General features: G+C 44.5%; 1 protein-coding gene across 1 annotated transcript in view; it reads right to left on the bottom strand.

Annotated features, from left to right (window-relative positions):
* The window catches only part of SEMA4C (semaphorin 4C), a 103,977-nt gene that overhangs the window by 55,669 nt on the left and 26,302 nt on the right, over positions 1-22,006 (bottom strand). Inside the window, exon 2 of the mRNA XM_034435217.3 lies at positions 16,333-16,557. Within this exon, the coding sequence (XP_034291108.2) occupies positions 16,333-16,495 (163 nt within the window). The 5' untranslated portion in view covers positions 16,496-16,557. The remainder of the gene's footprint in view (positions 1-16,332; positions 16,558-22,006) is intronic.

The following is a 22,006-nucleotide window of genomic DNA, read 5'->3' as shown; positions in this document are numbered from 1 at the left end:
CACTGCCTGCAAAAATACATGAGTAGACCAATGCCTGCAAAAAATAAATGGGTAGATTGGTACAGCTCTGCAAGCAGTTAAAAGCCTGGTAGACCAGTACCTCTGCTAAATCCTAAATAACTGTCACATGACCATCAAGCCACACCCACAAAATAAGCCACACCCACAGAACCGGTAGTAAAAAATTTTAGAACCCATCCCTGCTGTCAATGACTTCTTCAGCTTCAACCACAACAATACACAGGCACACAATAGATACAAACTCAAGGTAAACCGTTCCAAACTCGATTGCAGAAAATACGACTTCAGTAACAGAGTGGTCAGCGCCTGGAATGCACTACCTGACTCTGTGGTTTCTTCCCCAAACCCCCAAAACTTTAACCTTAAACTGTCTACTGTTGACCCCATTTCTAAGAGGTCTGTAAGGGGCGTGCATAAGCGCACCAGCGTGCCTACCGTCCCTGTCCTAATATTCCTTTTTACTTACTCTTTTCATGTATTCAAATAATGTTTATACTTTTACCTGTTATCTTATATATGCTTGATAAAATAAACTTCTGACTTCTGACTATACAATGGCCTTGCAATAGAACTAGGGGGCATAAATCAACCTGCAAGGATTGTGTGTCTTTTCCCACGTGCTTTTATATATACACAAAGGATTAACAACAAAAGGAACTTCATCGGAACTCGGTCTTCCTTGGAAATGAGGTCCCTGAAAATGACGTCATGAAAATGATAAAACCCCACCACCCCCAATTAAATTAATTGCTTACAAATAAATGTTGGAGTGAGCCAAAGATTGTGAGACGTCCGAACTTTGTTGTGTGAGAATTTGGCGATCTCACGAAATCTTCCAGTCTTGTGACGTTTGGGCAAATTTTATAAGAAGAGGCAAAACTCGGGAGCATTCTAGGACAAAAATCTCAGGATTGCAAGATTTCAGGCAGCTGTGTTTTGGGGTTTGGAGGGGCTCCAAAGCATCTTGCACAATCACACTGTCACCTGAAAAAAAATTGATACTCACTAATACTGACCCCATCTGATCCCAATTTTACAGATTTCACTGTTGCCACGTCTCGCTCATCTGGATTTTTACAGCTCAGACAGGGTAAAGGTAAAAGTTCCCCTCGCACATATGTGCTAGTCGTTCCCGACTCTAGGGGGCGGTGCTCATCTCCGTTTCAAAGCTGAAGAGCCAGTGCTGTCCGAAGACATCTCCGTGGTCATGTGGCCGGCATGACTCAACGCCAAAGGCGCACGGAACGCTGTTACCTTCCCACCAAAGGTGGTCCCTATTTTTCTACTTGCATTTTTTACGTGCTTTCGAACTGCTAGGTTGGCAGAAGCTCGAACAAGTAACGGGAGCTCACCCCATTACACGGCACTGGGGATTCGAACCGCTGAACTGCCGACCTTTCGATCGACAAGCTCAGCGTCTTAGCCACTGAGCCACCGCTCAGTGTTTAGGGTAGCCCTATTTTAAACAGGCCTATTTAGAGAAACCATGGAAACCCCATCATTTTGGAGCCAGTGCACACATTGGGATTTCTACAAATACCTCATAGAAGCAATCACAAATGGTTTATTTATTTGTATCCCGTCTTTATTGGGGATGAGGAGGCTCAGCGGTTAAGAGGCTGGTCTTGTCGGCTGGAAAGCCAGCCGCCCAGGTTCGAGACCCAAGCTCCACATGACAGGGTGAGCTCCCATCCTCCCCTCCAGTTCCTGCCCACCTAGCAATTCGGAAGCATGCGAAGGCGAGTAGGTAAATAGGTACCATTCAGTGGGAACAACGCTCCCTGATGTCACGTTGGCCACATGACCACGGAAATGTCTTCGGACAGCGTTAGCTCTGTGGCCTTGAAACGGAGATGAGTACCGCCCCCTATAGTTGGCCACAACTAGTGGAGTAAAATGCGCAGTGACTTTTTACCTTACTTTATTTTTACAAATGACTCAAGGCAGCAAATATATTCAGCCCTTGTTGGTGAGGCCATCACAAAAACGACAACACAACGAAAGGCCAAGAAAAAAGCATGGGCTTTTGCTAAACCCAACGATGAACTTTCCAAATGTATTTATTTATACAACCATTTATGTGCTCCCCAACACCAAAACTTTCGCAGCAATACATAAATGGCTGCGTAAACAAATAAACAATAAATAAATGATGTCCCAAGGCAGTTTTGCAAATACAGATTACGCTCGAAGCTAGCTCTTCAGCCTTGCTCCCTTATTCATTTTCACTTCGTTAAATGCGAAAGGGAAAAGATTAAATTTAGGCATGAGCCTCGGTAGCGCAGTGCTGGTTAGAGTGCAGTACTGCAGGCTACTTCGGCTGCCTGCAATTTGGCAGTTCAAATCTCACCAGGTTCAAGGTCGACTCAGCCTTCCATCCTTCCGAGGTGGGTAAAATGAGGAGCCAGATTGTTGGGGGTAAAAGGCTGACTCTGTAAACCGCTTAGAGAGGGCTGTAAAAGCACTGTGAAGCGGTATATAAGTCTATTTTCTTTCTTTCCTTCCTTCCTTCCTCCCTCCCTCCCTCCCTCTCTCGCTCGCTCCCTCTCTCTCAGTGGTTAGAATGCAGTACTGCAGGCTACTTCTGTTGATTGCCGATTGCCAGCAGTTTGGCAGTTCAAATCTCACCAGGCTCAAGGTTGACTCAGACTTCCATCCTTCCGAGGTGGGTAAAATGAGGACCCAGATTGTTGGGGGCAAGAGGCTGACTCTATAAACCGCTTAGAGGGGGCTGTAAAAGCACTGTGAAGCAATATGTAAGTCTAAGGGCTATTGCTATTTTCCTTCCTTCCTTCCTTCCTTCCTTCCTTCCTTCCTTCCTTCCTTCCTTCCTTCTTACCTTCCCTCCCTCCCTCTCAGTGGTTACAATGCAGTATTGCAGGATAATTCTGCCAACTGCCAGCAGTTCGATCCTGATCGGCTCAAGACTGCGATCTGAGCAGAAGCAAAGTGTGCACTCTAGCAAAGCGAGCGTGCGCGAGTGATCCCGTTGCGAACTGGTGGTAAAGGTAAATAGAACCCACCCCTGGGTTGCACTATTAGAGGAGCGAGATCCACAGAGATTTCTGGAGCACCTCTGAGCCCTCCCCTTAAAGTTTACCCCAAAAGAGGGGCAGAGTCCATCAAACACACAGCCCAATCTGTGTTTTATTTCTCAGAAATGCACAAAAATTGAAAACAAAAGCTGGTGGACACATAAGGTTTTGCAGCTCTTAGAGAGGAAGCACAGGGATGTCGCCAGATTGAACCCTCTGCCAGCTGATTCAGCTTCACTTCCACTACTTACTTCCTGTCCTTTCCTCCCTAAACATCCTAGAATTGTATTTGCGGCCTTTCATTCATAACATAAAGCAGGGGTCTCCAACCTTGGCAACTTTAAGCCTGCCGGACTTCAACTCCCAGAATTCCCCAGCCAGCAAAGCTGGAGGGCTTCAACTCCCAGAATTCCGCAGCGAGCAAAGCTGGAGGACTTCAACTCCCAGAATTCCCCAGTCAGCAAAGCTGGAGGACTTCAACTCCCAGAATTCCGCAACCAGCAAAGCTGGAGGACTTCAATTCCCAGAAATCTGGGAGTTGAAGTCCGCCAGACTTAAAGTCGCCAAGGTTGGAGACCCCTGAGATAAAGGATTTTCCCCCAGGCTTCTCAACCTGTTCCCCTTTCACCCTCAGGCAATGTCCTATGTTACACAACTTGAAGTCCAGCTGTTTGAGATGAGACCACTTTCGGGAAAAGCTGGTGAGATCAGAACAAATCAAGAAGTTATGGCCAGTTTTCCCATTCGCTTTCCTCCCCGCACTCCGTGAATTCCCTTAGACACCCAACTTTTGGATTTTCCATCTAGTTTGCTTTCTTTCCAGAGCATGAGGTCATTCTGTTTCAGACCATGTAATTTTCCACTTCTCATCGGTGCCACTGCCTCTTAACTCAGTGTCGCCTGTGAATTTAATGCACTGCAAACTAACTGCTTTGTTTCTAGCGGCCAAGACGGTTACACAAGTGAAAATTAAAATGCAAAATCCAGAATCGTTTGGGCCACAGCTTCCCTGAAGTTAAGGTTTGTCTACTGCGTTTGAAGCTGTGCCTCTTGGATAAGTTTCCTCAGAGAGCTAGGGATACATACCTTCAGCGATTAATGCTGCCACTATTCATAATAATAAACACCCATCGGCAATGACAGAATACCCATCAGTCAATTGCAAAAGGCAGCTCTACTCAGAATAGCTTACATCCTGCGACGATGCGTCTAACACCATTAAATATCAACCCCTGCCTGTCCCAGGATCTTGGGATAAAAGTAGATAAAAATGCCAAATCCAATCAGATTATCTGTCTGACGGTGTGACAAACCATAAGAAAGACAAACAAACAAAAAAAAAAGTCTGGATAGTGGACGAACCTGGACAACAGAAGAGGAAGAATTGCAAATAAACGTAGAATAACTAAAAAAGCAAAAGTGAAGTACCAATAGTGATAGATGCCTTGGTTCCCAAAACTCCTCGTGTACCACTTGAAATGCCATCAGCATTGACAAAAATCACCATCAGTCAATTGCAAAAGGCAGCTTTGCTTGGAACAGATGCCATCCTGTGACAATTTCTTTAATACTGTTAAACAATAACATCTGCCTATCCCAGATCTTTGGGAAAGTGGATAAAAACGCCAATTCCAGTCTAAACATCTGGCTGACTGTGCAACCAACCAATAATAATAACAACAACAACAACAACAACAACAACAATAGTTAAAAAGAAAAAAGTATGGCTCATTGACATTGCAATACCTGGTGATGCACGGATTGAAGATAAGCAGCAAGAAAAAATCACAAAGTACCGGGACTTACAAATTGAAGTTGAGCGACTGTGGAAAAAGAAATTGTGTGTTGTCCCGATTGTAACTGGAGCCCTTGGAGCAATACCCAAAGGGCTACCCCGCTATTTAGAAATTCTAAATTTGCCGGACTTGAACATTTTGACTCTACAAAAAAACACCTTACTCGGAACAGCTTACATCCTCCGACGATACCTTAACAGTTCCTAGGTCCTTGGTTAGGACTCGAGCTGCTGAGCTATTAACCGGCCTCAAAGGCTGTGAATCCCACTAAAGATTAACCAATAACAACAACAACAACAACAACAACAACAACAACAACAAAACAAGCATGATATCTGGTGTGTTATATTCGATCCATCTGTATTCGAAAGTCCCACAAGATCTTCACTGTCTCATTTTCGATAACTTTTTCCACTTTGTGCTCCCATGACTTTTTGGATACAGGTATGTTGTATTTTTTTGTTAAATTAGTCCACTGGTCATTATGTAAAAATACGACTTACCTGTATCTGAAAAATCATGGGAACATAAAGTGAAAAAAGTTATAGAAAATGAGAAGGTGAAGATCTTGTGGGACTTTCGAATACAGACGGATCGTCACTTGGAACACGACACGCCAGATATCACAGTTGTCGAAAAGCGAAACGTACAATTTATTGACATTGCGGTACCAGGAGATGCCAAAGTCGAAGAAAAAGAACTGGAAAAAATCATGAAGTATCGCGACCTGGCCATTGAAACTACACGGCTATGGATGAAACATGTAACCGTGATACCCGTTGTCATCGGGGCACTTGGTACCATGTCCAAGAATTTTACAAAACACGTCAAGAAACTGCAGCTTCCTGCAATAACACCAGTGGAACTGCAAAAAACTGTGCTATTTGGAACATCATATATTTTAAGAAGATACTTGGTTGATCCCTAGGACGCTGGCAGCAACCAGTATCAGCCATTAGCACCAGTCAGTAGTATTTGTGACACATTTTTAAATGATCAGTTAGTCAGTTTTGTGTTTAATGAATAAAAGAGATAACAACAACACTACTACTACTACTACTACTACTACTACTACTACTACTACTACTACAACTACTACTATTACTGAAGCTAGTATTCCATGAAGGCTTATTGAGTACTGGAGAGATCAAGTTAGCTTACAAGAAAGACCAAATAAGGAATAGAAAAGAGACATGGCAAGGCAAAATTATTACTTGGCCAATACATTTTTAAAAAAGCAGACAAAGCAGATAACAAAACTTGGCAATGACTAAAAGCAAGAAAATTGAAGAAAGAGATGGGATAATTCTTTCTGGCTAAGTAAGACCAAGCCTTAAGAACAAATGCATACAAAGCCAGAATTGAGTAAACAGCAACAGGCAGTAAATGCTGCCTCAGCAAAGCCGAAGAAACGGTGGATCACCTGTTTAGCTGCTGTAAGAAGATTGCCCAGACTGACTACAAACAGCGGCACGACAAAGCGGCAACAACAGTGCATTGAAATATCTGTAAAAAATACCGTTTGCCTGCAAGCAAGAATTAGTGGGACCATAAAACAGAGAAATAGAAAATGAAGGAAAGGGTGATGCGGTAGCTCAGTGGCTAAGACCCTGAGCTTGTCGATCAAAAGGTCGGCAGTTCAGCGGTTCGAATCCCGAGTGCCGCATAATGGGGTGAGCTCCCGTTACTTGTCCCAGCTTCTGCCAATTTAGCAGTTCGAAAGCACGTAAAAAATACAAGTAGAAAAATAGGGACCACCTTTGGTGGGAAGGAAACAGTGTTCTGTGCGCCTTTGGCGTTGAGTCATGCCAGCTACAAGACCACAGAGACATCTTCGGACAGTGCTGGCTCTTCGGCTTTGAAATAGAGATGAGCACTGCTCCCTAGAGTCGGGAACGACTAGCACATATGTACGAGGGGAACCTTTACCTTTTACCTTAGAATTTATATAGAACTCTATAGAATTCATATCGAATTCAGGCAGACAGGCATCTGTCATATAACAATCCAGACTTAATAATTGCCAATTAAAAAGACAAAAAAAAAAAAGGCTAGATAGTAGACATGGTAGTACATGGAGACAGCAGAAGAGAACAGAAAGAACTGGAGAAAAATCACAAAATATAAAAACCCGGCAACAGGCGTAGAATGACTATGGCAAAGGAAAGTAAATATAGCATCCATAGCGACTGGAGTTTTGAGTGTAATCCCAAAACCACTCGAAACCCCTTCGACATTGACAAAATCCCCATCAATCAGTTGCAAAAGGCAGCTTTGCTTGGAACAAATTACATCTTACCAGGGTAACTTTAGCACTATCAAACAATATCACCTCCTTCACCCGGGTGCTTGAGCCGCACTCAATAAGTGGATAAAAATGCCAAATCCAGTCAAAATATCTGGCTGACTGTGCGATGAACCGTAATATTAACTTTTAAAAATCGGACCTGACTGAATTGTATGGGAAACAAAACATGAATATCAAAATAACGTAATAAAAAGTTGGAAATAGAACCCTGGCAAGGAAAAGCATCACCCTGTCAATTTTTTTTTTTTTTTTTTACAAAAGATGGAAGGGAAAGTGGATAAAGATAAAATCTGGCAGGGCCTTAGAAAAAAAATCTGTGCATTGACAAAAATTTTCCATCTGTCAACTATAAAAGGCCACGTTGCTTGGATCCACACATAGACTACGCCAACACATTAAAAGATCACATCACAATATCACAGCGTAGATTCTGGGGAAGAACTTGCTGCGAACGGAGGCCAACACCAGCTAAAGATATTCAGCTGGTTCGGATTGAGTCTCGCGAACTGGTAGCGGAAATTTTGAGTAGTTTGGAGAACCGGCAAATACCACCTCTGGCTGGCCCCAGCCCCGATCGCCCCGACCCTTCCAGGAGACCCCACACATCCCATTTTGACTCCCAGGAGGCCTAGCCTGTAAGACTGGGGCACCCAATCGATCTATTTGCTGCCTCCCAGCTGATCGGCGTGGTGGGTCTATTGCTGCCTCCCAGCTGATCGGTTGGGTCTTCTTTTGTTGCCCTGCACAGGAGAACGGAGCTGGAAAGCAGGTTAGTGGGGTGGGGAGGGAATGGGGATTTTGCAGTATCCTTCCCCCAGGAGTGGGGAGGGAATGGGAATTTTGCAGTATCTTTCTCCTGCCACGCCCACCAAGCCACGCCCACAGAACCAGTTGTAAAAAATTTTGAATCGCACCACTGCTGGGCACAGATTTCTCTTGACTTAAAATCTACTTTAGGAGTTACTCTACGGCCAAATTCACACAACACCTTGCTGGATATTCACCCAGGTTGACAAGACACATGGCCAGGTTAAAGCTAAACAAATAAACCATGTTTTGGCTCAACTCGGTGGCTTCTTTCACATTAACAGATTCAGACAACCGTCGAGTCCCTCCAAACTAGCAAAATCCATTTCAGCCTAATCGAATCCACTGTGTGAATTGATCTCATATGTCTCAGTCAATTGCCCACTCCAGGGAATACTGGAACAGGGGGGAAAAAATGTCCTGAGCAAATTGTTTTTTGTGAAGCTTTCCACTCTTTGGAGCTCATACAAAGATTTCAACTCCCAGCTAAACCTTTGCACGTGGCGTGATTTATTGCCGAAAAGTCAAAAGAAAAATCAGTATAATTGAGATTTACTTGGGTTTAATAAAGTTGGAAATGTTGACTTTCTTTCTTTCCCCCCCTCAATAAAAAAAACCAAGGGGGGGAATTTTGAATACCTGGCACCTGTTCTATCCAAAAATGTCATTTTATTATTGCCCTAGCGATGGTGGTAGCCCTGAGTCACTGGCGAGACGAAAACAATCACAACTCTCGGACACAGTACTAAAATCTGAATTATTGAGTCTGGTTTCCCCAAGCCACTGGCTTTTCAAAATTAGCGTTTCCTTTTCCAGCTGCTCCTGTCCTCCTTCCACAGCCTCCCGTCTCTCTTCTTTGCATGTAATTAACAGCGACTCCCAATTTAATTAACAGCTTCTAGGGAGCCTCAGTTAAGCCCGCATCTAAAGTGCCATCAGACCACAGCTCTGGTCTGCTCTCCATTTATCTTCCCCCTCCCTTGTCGAAGGTTGCCAGCAGGGGTGACTTTCTGAAAAGGAAGCAGGTCAAGCTAACGTCACAGATGCCCAAGTTGGGTCAGATTTGTGGCTCCACTGCTGATGACATTCAAGGGAAGCCATTCCGGAATGAAGGCTACGGCGGGTGAGTTGGGCTTGCCCATCAATGAGGGACCCTTCCCTCGATCTGAGAATAGGACGACCAGGAGAAGTATCGAGCTCAAAATTCTTTTTCCCCTGCCAAGTTTTTTATATTTATTATTTTTTAAAAAAATATATCAAATCAATACGTGAACAGAGTGGCACCTGGGTGTCATACATTTTAATACAATTAAAACTACCCCGTTTTCCCGAAAATAAGACAGCCCCAATTGGGCTTTTGAGCGCATGCACTAAAATAAGCCTCCCACCGAAAATAAGCCCCCCTGAAAATAAGTCCCCCCTGAAAATAAGCCTCCCCCGAAAATAAGTCCCCCTGAAAATAAGCCTCCCTGAAAATAAGCCTCCCCCTGAAAATAAGCCCCCCCTGAAAATAAGCCTCCCCAAAAAATAAGCCCTCTCTGAAAATAAGCCTCCCCCGAAAATAAGCCCTCCCTGGAAATAAGCCCTCCCTGGAAATAGGCCTCCCCCGAAAATATTTAAACGCAGAGCTGGAAATCAGGTAAGACGGCAAGAGGAGCCCCATCTTGCTCCACGTGCCCCAAAATAATAAGACCTCCGCAAAAATAAGGCCAAGCACTTATTTCGGGATTCAGAAAAAATAAGACAGGGTCTTATTTTGGGGAAAACACGGTATTAAAATTGATCATAATTATTACATTCAGTCAACCTTGGGCTGGTCGGGATCGAACTGCTGGCAGTCGGCCAACTCAGCCTGCAGTACTGCATTCTAACACTCACCAACATAGCTTCCTTCCTTCCTTCCTTCCTTCCTTCCTTCCTTCCTTCTTTCCCAATACCACTTGGACGTATATACCGCTTCACAGTGTTTTACAGCCCTCTCTAAGCAGTTACAGAGTCAACCTCTTGCCCCCAACAATCTGGGTCCTCATTTTACTGACCTCGGAAAGATGGAAGGCTGAGTCAACCATCGAACTCCTGGCAGCGGGCAGAGTAAGCTTGCAATACTCCATTCTAACCACTGAGGCACCATGGCTCATTGGGACGTTGGCTTCTGCTCTTCGAAAGCGCTCATAAAAAGGCCACTCAGTCCTAAGCACGTGTAGAAAAACTCCATTTTGTCAAAGGCCTGCCTCCTCAGCTGATGTGGGGTAGAATAAAATCCCTCAGTTTGCTTAAGGAGGTGAGAAGACTGTAGACCCTCCTGAGCTCTGTTTTTGCTGGCAGAAGGTTGCAGGAGGTTGTGGCTGCCGAAAACGGAGCTCGGGAGCCCGTTTTCGCCGGCAGAGCGCTCGGCCCACCACAGGAGCCCCCGACATGAGTGACGTTGAGCTGGCCACGCCCACCCTGGCCACCTCTACCCCAGACTCCCTTCGGGTCTTAAAAAGACCGTCTAGCGACGACGGCGGCGGCACCAACCGGAAGCCCCCGATGCATCCCTTAATGAAATCGAGTTTGACACCCCTGGTTATAGGGGCAAGCAAGAAATTCGGTGTTCCTCTGACAACAGGGTTGAAACCAAGCAGCAAATGGCATGACTTACATCCATATTGTGCTGGAACACACCTGTTAATGTAAATTACGAACTTGGCAGGGTATGTTTTTGGCTTTCTGTTCTCAAAAGCTGACAACTACCCAGGAGGAGAACATTCTGGTTGAACCAGTACACAGGCTGGGTAAAAACACCAGGCACGTCCTCATCGTAGCTTCCCTCTCCTTCTCCTCCTCCTCTCTTGTGCCAAGACAGTGGCAGAGTCATGCATCTTACAAAGTGACTGGAAAACGGCCCAGCAACAACCATCCGCTGAGTCCAACCTAGCATCCTCTCTGTTTTACGGTTCTTTTCCTCCTTCTCGGTAAATAAATAAGGATCTCTAGGAGGTTACTACCTGCGGCTCAATGATCTGGAGCTACCATGTAATCTTCTCGTGGCACCTGGCAACCTCCGTGCCCCAATCTGATTTCTTAAACTTCATTACTTCAAAAGCATTGGCAGGGCCTGCAGGCGCTCTGTAGAGCTAATTCCACCCTGAAGCATCATCATCATCAACTTTAGTTTCCAGGCATGCCTCTGGATCGTGTCTGAAACGAAGGCGTTGTTTAAAAAAGAAGACCGAGGAGATTTAGCCGTTGACAAAAAGGGTTTGCTTATAAGGATACTCGTCCAGCCAGGACAAAACAAAAGACAAAAATAAGTTGGGATGGGGAAAGGTATTGGGCGCTCCACCATTTTGTTTTCATAGTAGAAATGTTTTGTGACTGTATACATCCATCATCGCTTTGAACTCTGGTGCTGGAGAAGACTCCTGCGAGTCCCTTGGACTGCAAGATGATCCAACCAGTCAGTCCTAGAGGAAATCAACCCTGACTGCTCTTTAGAAGGCCAGATCCTGAAGTCAAACTCAAATACTTTGGCCACCTAAGGAGAAGGAAGGACTCACTAGAGAAGAACCTAATGTTGGGAACAATGGAGGGCAAAAGAAGAAGGGGACGGCAGAGAATGAGGTGCTGGATGGAGTCACTGAAGCAGTCGGCGTGAACTTAAATGGACTCCAGAGGATGGTAGAGGACAGGAAGGCCTGGAGGAACGTTGTCCATGGGGTCGCGATGGGTCGGACACAACTTCACAACAACAAACAACAACGTCCATCATGGCAGCTGTAATATGTTTTTGGAATGTAAAACATAGAATCATAGGGGTGAAAGGGACTCTAAGAGGACTTCTAGTCAAACCCTCTGCTCAAAGCAGGAGACCTTATACCATCCTGACCATTAAATGGCTGCCCAATATTTTCTCGAAAACCTCCAGCGACGGGAAACTCCCCAACTCTGGAAAGGAAGCTGGTTCCATTGATTGATCGTTTCTCACTGGCAGAAAATTTCTCCTTCATTCCAGGTTGGTTCTTACTTTCAGAAGCTTCCATCTGTTACTTCTTGTCTTGCCTTCAGGTGCTTTGGAGAATAACCCCCTCGTCACTATGACCCACCCTCAAATATCGGAAAACTGCTGTCATGTCACCCCTAATCCTTCTCTTCAATATAATAGGCATATCTAGTTCATTCAACTGATTTTTGCCTCCAGACCCTTTAATCTAACAAATTAACAAACTTGGAAGGGACTTCGTAGGTCATCTAGTTCAATCCCACCCCCCGCCCAAGCAGGAGACCCTACACCATTCCTGACAGATGGCAGTCCAGTCTCTTCTTGAAAGCCTCCAGTGATGAAGCTCCCACAACTTCTGAAGGCAACTTCTGTTCCATCAGTTTCTCTCATTGTCAGAAAATTCCTCCTTATTTCTAGGTTGAATCTCTCCTTGATCAGTTTCCATCCATTATTCCTTGTCTGGCCTTCGGGTGCTTTGGAGAAAAGCTTGACCCCCTTCCTCCTCTCTGGGGCAGCCCCTCAAATACTGGAAGATGCTATCATGTCTCCCCTGGTCCTTCTCTTCACTAGCCAGGCCCAGTTCCTGCAACCGTTCATCGTATGTTTTAGCCTCCAGTCCCCTCATCATCCCGGTTGCTCTTCTCTGCACTCTTTCTAGAGTCTCAACATCTTTTTGTTGTCCAGAACTGGATGCATTATTCCAAGCGTGACCTCAATGGTGCAGTATAAAGCATTACTATCACTTCTAGTGATCTTAATGCTATCCCTCTGTGGATGCAACTAGGATTGCATTGGCTTTTTTTGGCAGCTGAACTCTGAAGAGATTAGAGAAAACGCCTGGCCAAGGAAACTATGGCCAACGGGTCAATTAAGACTCCACCCAAGCCTAGATGTAATGATTAGAAGGACAAATTTCCAAGTAAAAAAATGGAAAGCACGATAGTTAAGATCTATCTCAAGTCCTCAACCCTTGAGAGATGCTATCTTGCCTTTGTGTTTCAAAGACTAGAGGAAGTCCTTGGCTTGCGACCACAATGGAGGCCAAAATTGCTGAGACATTTCTTAAGTGAGTTTGGCCCCATTCTACGAAGTTTCCTGCCACCGTTGTTAAGTGAAACATTGCATGTGTCAAGTTAGCAACAAGGTTGTTAAGTGAATCTTAAGTGAGATTGCGTGACCATTTAGATATGAGCCAGCCGTGTGCAGCAGCTGAGAAAAAAGCCAACACAGTTCTGGGCTGCATCAACAGAGGGATAGAATCAAGATCACGTGAAGTGTTAATACCACTTTATAAGGCCTTGGTAAGGCCACACTTGGAATATTGCATCCCGTTTTGGTCGCCACGATGTAAAAAAGATGCAGAGACTCTAGAAAGAGTGCAGAGAAGAGCAACAAAGAGGATTAGGGGACTGGAGCTAAAACATACGATGAACGGTTGCAGGAACTGGGCACGGCTGATCCAGTGAAGAGAAGGACTAGGGGAGACATGATAGCAGTCTTCCAAAATCTCAGGGGCTGCCCCAAAGAAGAGGGAGTCAAGCTCATCTCCAAAGCATCTGTAGGCAGGAGAAGGAGAAACGGGTGGAAACTAATCAAGGAGAGAAGCTACCTAGAACTTAAGGAGAAATTTCCTGAGAGTGAGAACAATTATTCAATGGAACAAATGGCCTCCAGAAGTTGTGAATGCTCCAACACTGGAAGCTTTAAAGAAGAGATTGGATAACCATTTGTCTGAAATGGCGTAGGGTTCCCTTGCCTAAGCAGGGGGCTGGACTAGATGATCTCCAAGGTCCCTTCCAACTCATAAAAGCCTACCCTACCCTATTCTATTCATGTGAACTGAGCTGAGGTTGCTAGGGGTTCAAGTTGGCAGTGCTTGAACTTGCTACCTGATGTTCTTCTTTCCTTTACCGAAGCCCTGAAGTGATTCTCCTCCTCCTTTTCTTCTTGTGCTATTTGTGCCTCTCATTCATGTCTTGGGCTCCTCTTTAAAAACGCTGAGCATTCTTAAAAGAAAACTTCCAAGGGCAACATAATGCACCACTACCAGCACTGGGGTTGATAATACGACACTAATACCAGCAATTCCAGTTCTGTCTTCTCTGAAAAACTGATGCAAGCTAGGAAGGAGGGAGAAATTAAGGTCAGGGAGCCACAGGGGAAAAATTAAACTGTTAACCCAAAGCAGTAAAATGGCTTGTCTTGCTGTTCTTATTGATGGGTGGAGCTTCCTAACAACTCTCCGATTCATTCCAACTTCAAAAGCTTGAATGGGACGCTTCCAAAGCTTGAATATCGTGCTTACTAAGGTCTAATAAAAACCCAGGTATGTGCCTTTAAAGAAGAGAGAAAAAAAAAATGCAGAATTCTATTCCTATCACACCTTCAGTATTATCACCACCGCAACTTTAAAGACGGGCCTTCATTTCTTGAGAATGAAAACTGAGGTTGTTCTAAAATGAAAGCTCGGACGAGGGCTCTGCGTCGGAGGCAGAGAGGGAGATAAACAGCAATGAGGCAGAGGAACAGCTGGAGCCTGTTCCCAGTGTGCGCATGCACAGAGCTGCCAGAAGACAAGAACAACTCAGAAAGCAGGGTCGACTCAGGAGTAAAGCCACACCTTGGAGGTGATTGGCCCCTCCCATAGGAAACAAAAGAGGAGCGAACGAGGAGGGGGCTTTTGCAGGAAACAACTCGTTCATTCCGTCGTTTCAAGAGTGGAAAGTTCTGTTCGTGACTCTAAGAGACTCTGTGCCAAGTTTGGCCTTAACACTGCCTTTGGAAACTAGTTATCTGGCAGCTTTCCAAGCGAGATAAGGTTTGTGTTGATAAATATTCCTCTGAAAGACTGTTTGCCAGGCCTTGCTGACTGCGAATGAAAGGAATTCACAGTCGTGTAAATAAAAGGGTTTTTTTCCGGGACCCCAGACTCTGCTTCATGCTTTTTAAGGAAGGCTAGGTCAGAACAAATGCCAATATGTAATTTAAAATGATATATTATAATTATATAATTATATATTATATAATTCTTTTAACAATTTTAAATTTTGTATCTGCATGTCTGTTTTAGCTCTGGCTGTTCACCGCCCTGAGTCCACTAGGAGAAGGGCGGTATACAAATTGAAATAAATAAATAAATAAATAAATAACTAAATAACTAACTAACTAAATAAATAAATAAATAAATAAATAAATAAATAAATAAATAAAATAGCAAAGGAATGGAGAGAGTTCACTGTATTTTAATATTTGTATTTGATGTTTTTATTTGGCTGTTCACCGCCCTGAGTCCTCAGGGAGAAGGGCGGTATACAAATTCAAAATAAAATAAAAATAAAAATAAAATAAACTACAAAATCTCACGTTGTTTTCTTGATAAGTATTAATTTTAGGAACTGGATTATCCACCTTAAAGTCAACAGGCTTTCCCATCAGATTCATGGAAACGTCTACGGGAGTCCCAATAATAAGATCCCATCAGAGCATGTCCTACCTACTACCCATCCATTCACATGTCTGCCACCAGCATGATGCGTTCAACACTGGTAGTCCTGTGTAAGGATGATGCTCGCTTAGATGTTTTGTCCAAACGTGATACGAAGGGAATGAAAATGAGAACCGTCCAAACAAAACTAGATGTAGGAGATGACGAGGCTGAGCCTGAGGGAGGGGTCAAACGCATCATCAGCCTCGAGTCCCTTCGCGCCCACAAGAGATCTCAAGAGCCCAGCCCACCTTGAATTCCGTTGACTCTTTTATCTACCGCCAATCCGCTTTGACCGTTAGTAGTTCAGATTCTTGTAGAGAGCGTTAGCATACAATAAACGTATATCCATTCAGATCGCCTGGACTCCTTATTTCCTGAACTTGACACTAAGGATGGAAGTGAAGAATGCACAGCACTCTAGAGGATATTTTAAGGGGGAAACGCCTGCAGACATCAATTTGTCATGTCTGTTTTTATCAATGCCGTGCACAATTCAGCAAAAGGATGCTCTCTCTTTTAGCTATGCAATTTGGGATGAGCACCCTTTGAACGGTGTGGGAGTAGGAATGGATTTCCAGAGGAAAATAATTGCAGACTACAAGAACCAGGAGCACCACTCAGGTGGCCCTGAGGACACAGATAAACCTCCCAAGTGGCCTCAACGACCCTCTAAAAGGATGCAAACGACCAGCTGTCTGCAAGGAATATAAATCCTTCCAGAGCTGAAGAATTTCCCCAGAGCTGAAGAAGCTTCTCGGATGAGAAGCGAAATGTCTTCAAAAAAAACCCAGAAAGTCCAGTTGCCTCCTGAAAAAAGCATCTTTGGGACAATCATGACCTGGATGACTGAGAATCTCTACAGACTTTGAGTCTCTGGGAAAAGACACACTACTCACCGTGGTAGGGCACTGTTTTCCTGGGCACCAAGTTCCACCAGTTGCTGACCGCAGAGGCCTCCGTGCCAAGAACCAGCGACGTTAAGAGAAACACGCTCAGGGCCACCTGAGGAACCATTCTGCTGGGGAAGGAAGATTCCCACCGTAGTCCGAGAAGAACCATCCACGCCAAACAGCTCGTGCTACTGCCGCTGTTACAATTCCTTTCTTCCTCGGTGAGTTGGCCTGGCAAGGGGGAAGAGGCAAGGGGTTAGTTGGCTAAGGTTACAGTGACATCAACCACATGTGCCCAGAGTCCCGGTGGGAAGGACCAGGAAGGAAGGAAGGTGAAAGAGAAGGGGAGGGGGGGCTGCGCAGGAACAAAGGAAGCCCCGAGGGAGTTTCCATTTCGGGTACCAGTCTTCTACTCGGAGGCTCAAGAGGGCCCTGGTGATTCAGCCAATGAGCAACAGGAAGTGGAAATTTGAGAATCCCTGTTTTCCCACCCCCCTCCTCTCCTCTCCAGCCCCACACGCTCCGGTTTCCCAGATTTCATAATCTGCACTTCCTGTAAATCTCTATTAAAGGAAAGGCCTTTGTACATTTCCCAGAGAGAGGATGGCCTGGATAATATAAATTTGGTATAAAATGGTTTGTTGTGAATGCAATTGCTTGAGGGCTTCTGGATTGGAGCTGAAAGGCGAAAGGGAAGCAGGATGCTCCCTCCCAAATTGGGGTAGACCAGGTGCTTCGACAGAAAAACACTATCTCTCCCCTGGCTCAAGCTGATAAAGGGAGGAGAACTTGTGGCTCAGAGGTTAATACAACCGCCTAATATGCAGGCAGCCCAAGTTTGAATCCGAGTAAGGGTATAACTAGCTGATGAGCGCTAATAAGCTTGAAATAGATCTATACTAGTCCCCCTTTATTTCTTTATCAGCAAATACTGTATAAATTTGGTATAAAATGGTTTGTTGTGAATGCATCTGCTTAAGGACTCTTGGATTGGAGCTGAAAGGCGAAAGGGAAGCAGGATGCTTCGACAGAAAAACACGTCATCCGCCGTAGAAACCAAAGTGAAAGACAAATAACATATATACAACTTACACAATGCTAGTCTTATACAATTATTTTTGACCAACGTATTCATTCTAATACATAGATAATATCTCATTTCAGGTCTACTTAGACTAATTTTTCCATGTTCTGACTCCCACCTCATGTTTCCAGCCATTGATAAAATCTATTCCATGTGTCATGATATTCTGCCTCTCCTTTGTTTTTTATTCTTTTTTTAAAAATAGTTTTTATTAAGCTTTTTGCTTTTAAAAACAGGGGGGGAAAAAGAACAAGGACAAAAACGAGAGTAAAAAACATGACAAACCTAACAATACATTATTATACATGCTTGTTATGTTTGTTTTTTAATTCTAACATTAGTCTATCCGTTTCTGGGCATGTTAATATCTTCTTTCGGAAAAGGAGATAACAAACTTATAACAAGGAGAATTTTCTCCTTGTGAGACCGGAAATGAGGTAACTTCCAACGGTGGGCAGTTAGAAGTAAGTTCATTTCTGCTGGTTTATTTCAACCATCCAAAACTCACTGTGTGAACTGATGCCTACTGAGTCATTAGGCCAGGGGTCTGCAACTTTAAACACTCAAAAGAGTCATTTGGATTCCTTTCCCCACAGAAAAGAAAACACTGGGAGCCACAAAACCATTCCCGTGCCTGACTATTTCTTGAGCGGCCACAAAACTAGCATATGTAGTTGAATTAAACGTTCTGTTTTCTTCTGAAACTTTTCTTTTCTTGGATTTATCCATGGTTGGCCTACCGGGGGTTGAAAAGCTGACGGGTGTCGCACATTGGCGGTTGTGACGCATATTTTGAGTGACAGGGAGCCGCAGCAGAGGGGTGAAAGAGCCACATGCGGCTCCAGAGCTGCAGGTTGCCGATCCCTGCATTAGGCTGAAGTCAATCTATCTTTTCTTAGGAAGAGCTGAAAGTCAATAGCCAGCAAAACAGATTGGTGAGATAGACTGCTCCATTCTCTTCCCCCAAAATGTTGGTTCTTCCCCCCACCCCACCAAAAAAGTGACCCACAAAGCGGTGTCAGTTCCCACAACAGTTGTTACACACACTCTTTGAACTTATTTCAAGAGAGGGACTATCTCAGTGACGGCTAACCTTTTTGCCATTGCGTGCCGAAAGTGGGGGGGGAGTGCGGGGGGTCGCGCATGTGTGTGCCCACACCCATAATTCAATGCGTCCCACCCACCCACCCATGCGCGTGCAACCCCCTCCTCACACCCCACGCTTTTGGCACACAATGGCACGGTGGGACTGGAAGGGCCATTTTTCGCTCTCTCCAAGCTCCAGAGCCTTTCTAGGAGCCTGGGGAGGGTGAAAACTGCCTTCCCCATCCCACTGGAGGCCCTCTGGAGGCCGGAAACAGCCTGTTTCCCAACTTCCGGTGGGCCCAGAAGGCCCAAAATTCAGCTGGCCGGCGCGCACATGCACACTGGAGCTGAGCTAGGGCAATGCTCGCGTGCCTACTTATATGGCGCCGCGTGCCACCTGTGGCACGCGTGCCATATGTTCGCCATCATGGGACTATCTCGTGCAACTCCTTTCCTAAAGACTTCTTAAGTCAAGCAACAACAACAACAAATAGCATCTTCTACCAATCAATGCTTTGTGAAGGAGTACCAAAAACGTAAGGAACCAACCGCCTAATCTCAGCATCAATAGCTCAGCTTCTCCGAAACCGATGTTCTCCAAAACGCCTGGATATATAACGCTGACGATTCTCAGATTTCTCTTCCAAAGAGCTTTGAGCATCATTAAGATTGTAAAAAGATAGACCGGCCGGTATGAGTGTAATAAATTTATCTGCCTGTGGATATCTGCACAGGATTGCAAAAGCCAACTCTACAGTCTCCTAACCAGGTTTTAGTCATTCGGGAGAAGTATCAAGCCCGCTAGATACGGAGTCATTGATATGCATACATGCGCGGCTTTTAAAATATGGCTCATACAATGCTCAGGAATAAGTAAGTGGCTGGGGGGGGGTTCTTATGAGAAGAGGGTGCATGAAACAGGAGAAAAAATGGTTTATTTCAGACTCAAAACAACTTGTTCTAAATTGGAGGCTCTGCCCAACTCTTCCGGTTCACCACAAATACCGATAGTCCTTGATTTACGACTACAGTTGATCCCAAAATGTCTGTGGCTAAGCGAGACAGTGGTTAAATGGGTTTTGCCCCGTTTTACGACCTTTCTTGCCACGGTTGTTAAGCGAGTCGCTGCAGCTGTTAAATTAGTAACACGGTCGTAAAGCAAATCCGGCTTTCCCCCCCCCCCATGGACTTTGCTGGTTGCAAAAAGGGGATCACGTGACCGCAGGACCCTGCGACCGTCATAAATAAGAGACCGTTGCTAAGTAGTTGAATTTTGATCGGAGGACCACAGCTGCAACCGTCGTTAAGTGTGAAAAACAGTCATAAGTCACTTTTTTCAGTGTCGTCGTAACTTTGGTCACTAAATGAAATGCTTGTAAGGCGAGGACTAGCTGTAAAATGATTTCAGGGTTTGGGAGGAACCAAAATTAACTGGCCAACCAACCCCCTCCTCCCCATTTTCCCAGGCCAGTCCCTCACTCTCAGACCAGCCCGCCCCACAAGATTGTTGTTATGGGGAAAATAGGAGGAAGGAGGAGTAAGCCTTATGTATGTTTGCCGCCTTGAGTTACTTATAAAAAAATAAATAAATAAAGACTTTTTCACAAGGCTGCTTAAACCTTAAAAAAAAATGTTTTCACTTAAAAATAAGTCACATTAAAAACTGGTGAGTTAGTCCAGGCATCTCCGAAAGGCCCCAATTGGTCCTTTTTAAAAAAAAAAAAAATACTTGGACCGGGGAAATGTTTCTGGAACCTGCCCCTTTTTTGAGATATTCAAAAGTTCAATTTTCTGACGTGGCACAGCCCCGATTCGGTCTCTCAAGGCCGCCGGATGCCAGTTGGATTCTGCAGCAGCTAGCAATGCCTCTCCAACTGGCAGAAAAAGCAAGCAGATTATTATTAATTTTTTTTGCACAGGATATACCTACTCCAGCTAGCCTGGTGGGTTTTTTTCTCTCTCCTTTTCCCCCCCCCCAGAATTGCCTTCTGTCAGAACATGCAGGAAACTCACTTGTTTTCCTATAAGCCACCACCTGATGGACTCCTTAAAGTTGAATTGACTTGGTGTCATTTTTCAAAATGTGGTTATTATTTACCCAGCTGATTGTTTGAAGCCGAGCAACTGACGTTGATGGGAGGGCAAATGGCCCAGGAAGGAATGTGCAAAAACAGCAAATGGAGGAGAGGAGGAGGAGGAGGAGAGAGAAAGCTCTCCTACCCAATCTTAGCTTTGGAATATTTTTTGCAAAGGAAGGGCAAAAATGTCGAACGGCTGAGCAGCTGGTCAACCCTTCCCAGTCCGTTTTTTTCCCTTCTTATATCCTCCGTGCAAAATTCTTCACTTACGGGAAGGCAGGCCTGGATAAGATTTGCAGAACCAAATCTATATAAACCAACGATGTTCGTGTTTCTGAAGTGACTTCTTTTATTTATTTTATTTTATTGAAAAGACGGTGCCATGTCAGGATAACAATGCAAATAAGACAGAGCCAGAGAGAACTCAATGGTAAATCTACCTAACATACAAACTAATAACTATAACTGTACTATGTTAAGAGTAATTACAGTAATACAACTAAAAAAAAAGAGAGAGAAAATAAAACTTCAACTAAATTTCTACTTACATTAGCTTATTTACAATTTTTTTCATATTATATCCATAGTTTTATGCATCTTTGTCGTCTGCACTAACAACTATTGACATTCATAAACTTCCCTCTCATTTCTACTTCTCGTCTCTATCCATTCATAAAATTTATTCCATGTCCTATAATCTTTTGAGTCTTCTTTATCTTTAATTTTACTTACTTAAGTTACTTCTGATAGACTGCCTCTAAGCTTGGAAGATCTAGCCTAACTAAAGAGCTGCGGATGGAGTAATCCGCCCCACAGGATCCTCCTAACCTTCAAAATCCTACGCAGTTGAACCTGGGAGGAAAACCATTTGCAACAGAACAAATTATTCTTCTCTCTTTCTTAATCCCCGGCCAAATTAGATTTCCCAATCCGTGACAGTTTGAAAATAATCAGTTGCAAAGATGTGTTTTGGTACCGTCAAAAGCCAAGGGAACTAAAAAAGCAGGGCCGAAAAGAGAAGGGAAGGGGGCAGTGGTGAAATCCAATTTTTTTTACTATCTGTTCTGTGGGCGTGGCTTGATGGGCATGGTGTGGCTTGGTGGGTGTGGCAGGGGAAGGATACTGCAAAATCCCCATTCCCTCCCCACTCCTGGGGAAAGGATATTGCAAAATCTCCATTCGTACCCCACTCTAGGACCAGCCAGAGATGGTATTTGCCAGTTCTCCAAACTACTCAAAAGTTCCGCTACCAGTTCGCCGGAATCTGTCAGAACCTGCTGGATTTCACCCCTGGAAGGGAGGATAGAACTTGTTCTAGTTTTTGTTCCCTGCTATGGGGGACACACACACATATTAACATTTCCAGGAGATGGGGGGGGGAAACAAACAGAAAGAGCATTATTTAATTCCAGGATTTTGTAAATCCGGGAAG

The sequence above is a fragment of the Pantherophis guttatus genome, chromosome 9, assembly GCF_059756535.1.
Source record: "Pantherophis guttatus breed Tessera chromosome 9, ASM5975653v1, whole genome shotgun sequence".
Lineage (NCBI taxonomy): Eukaryota > Metazoa > Chordata > Lepidosauria > Squamata > Colubridae > Pantherophis > Pantherophis guttatus.
Note: the sequence above shows the minus strand (reverse complement) of the source record. Positions and strands in the feature narration are given on the sequence as shown.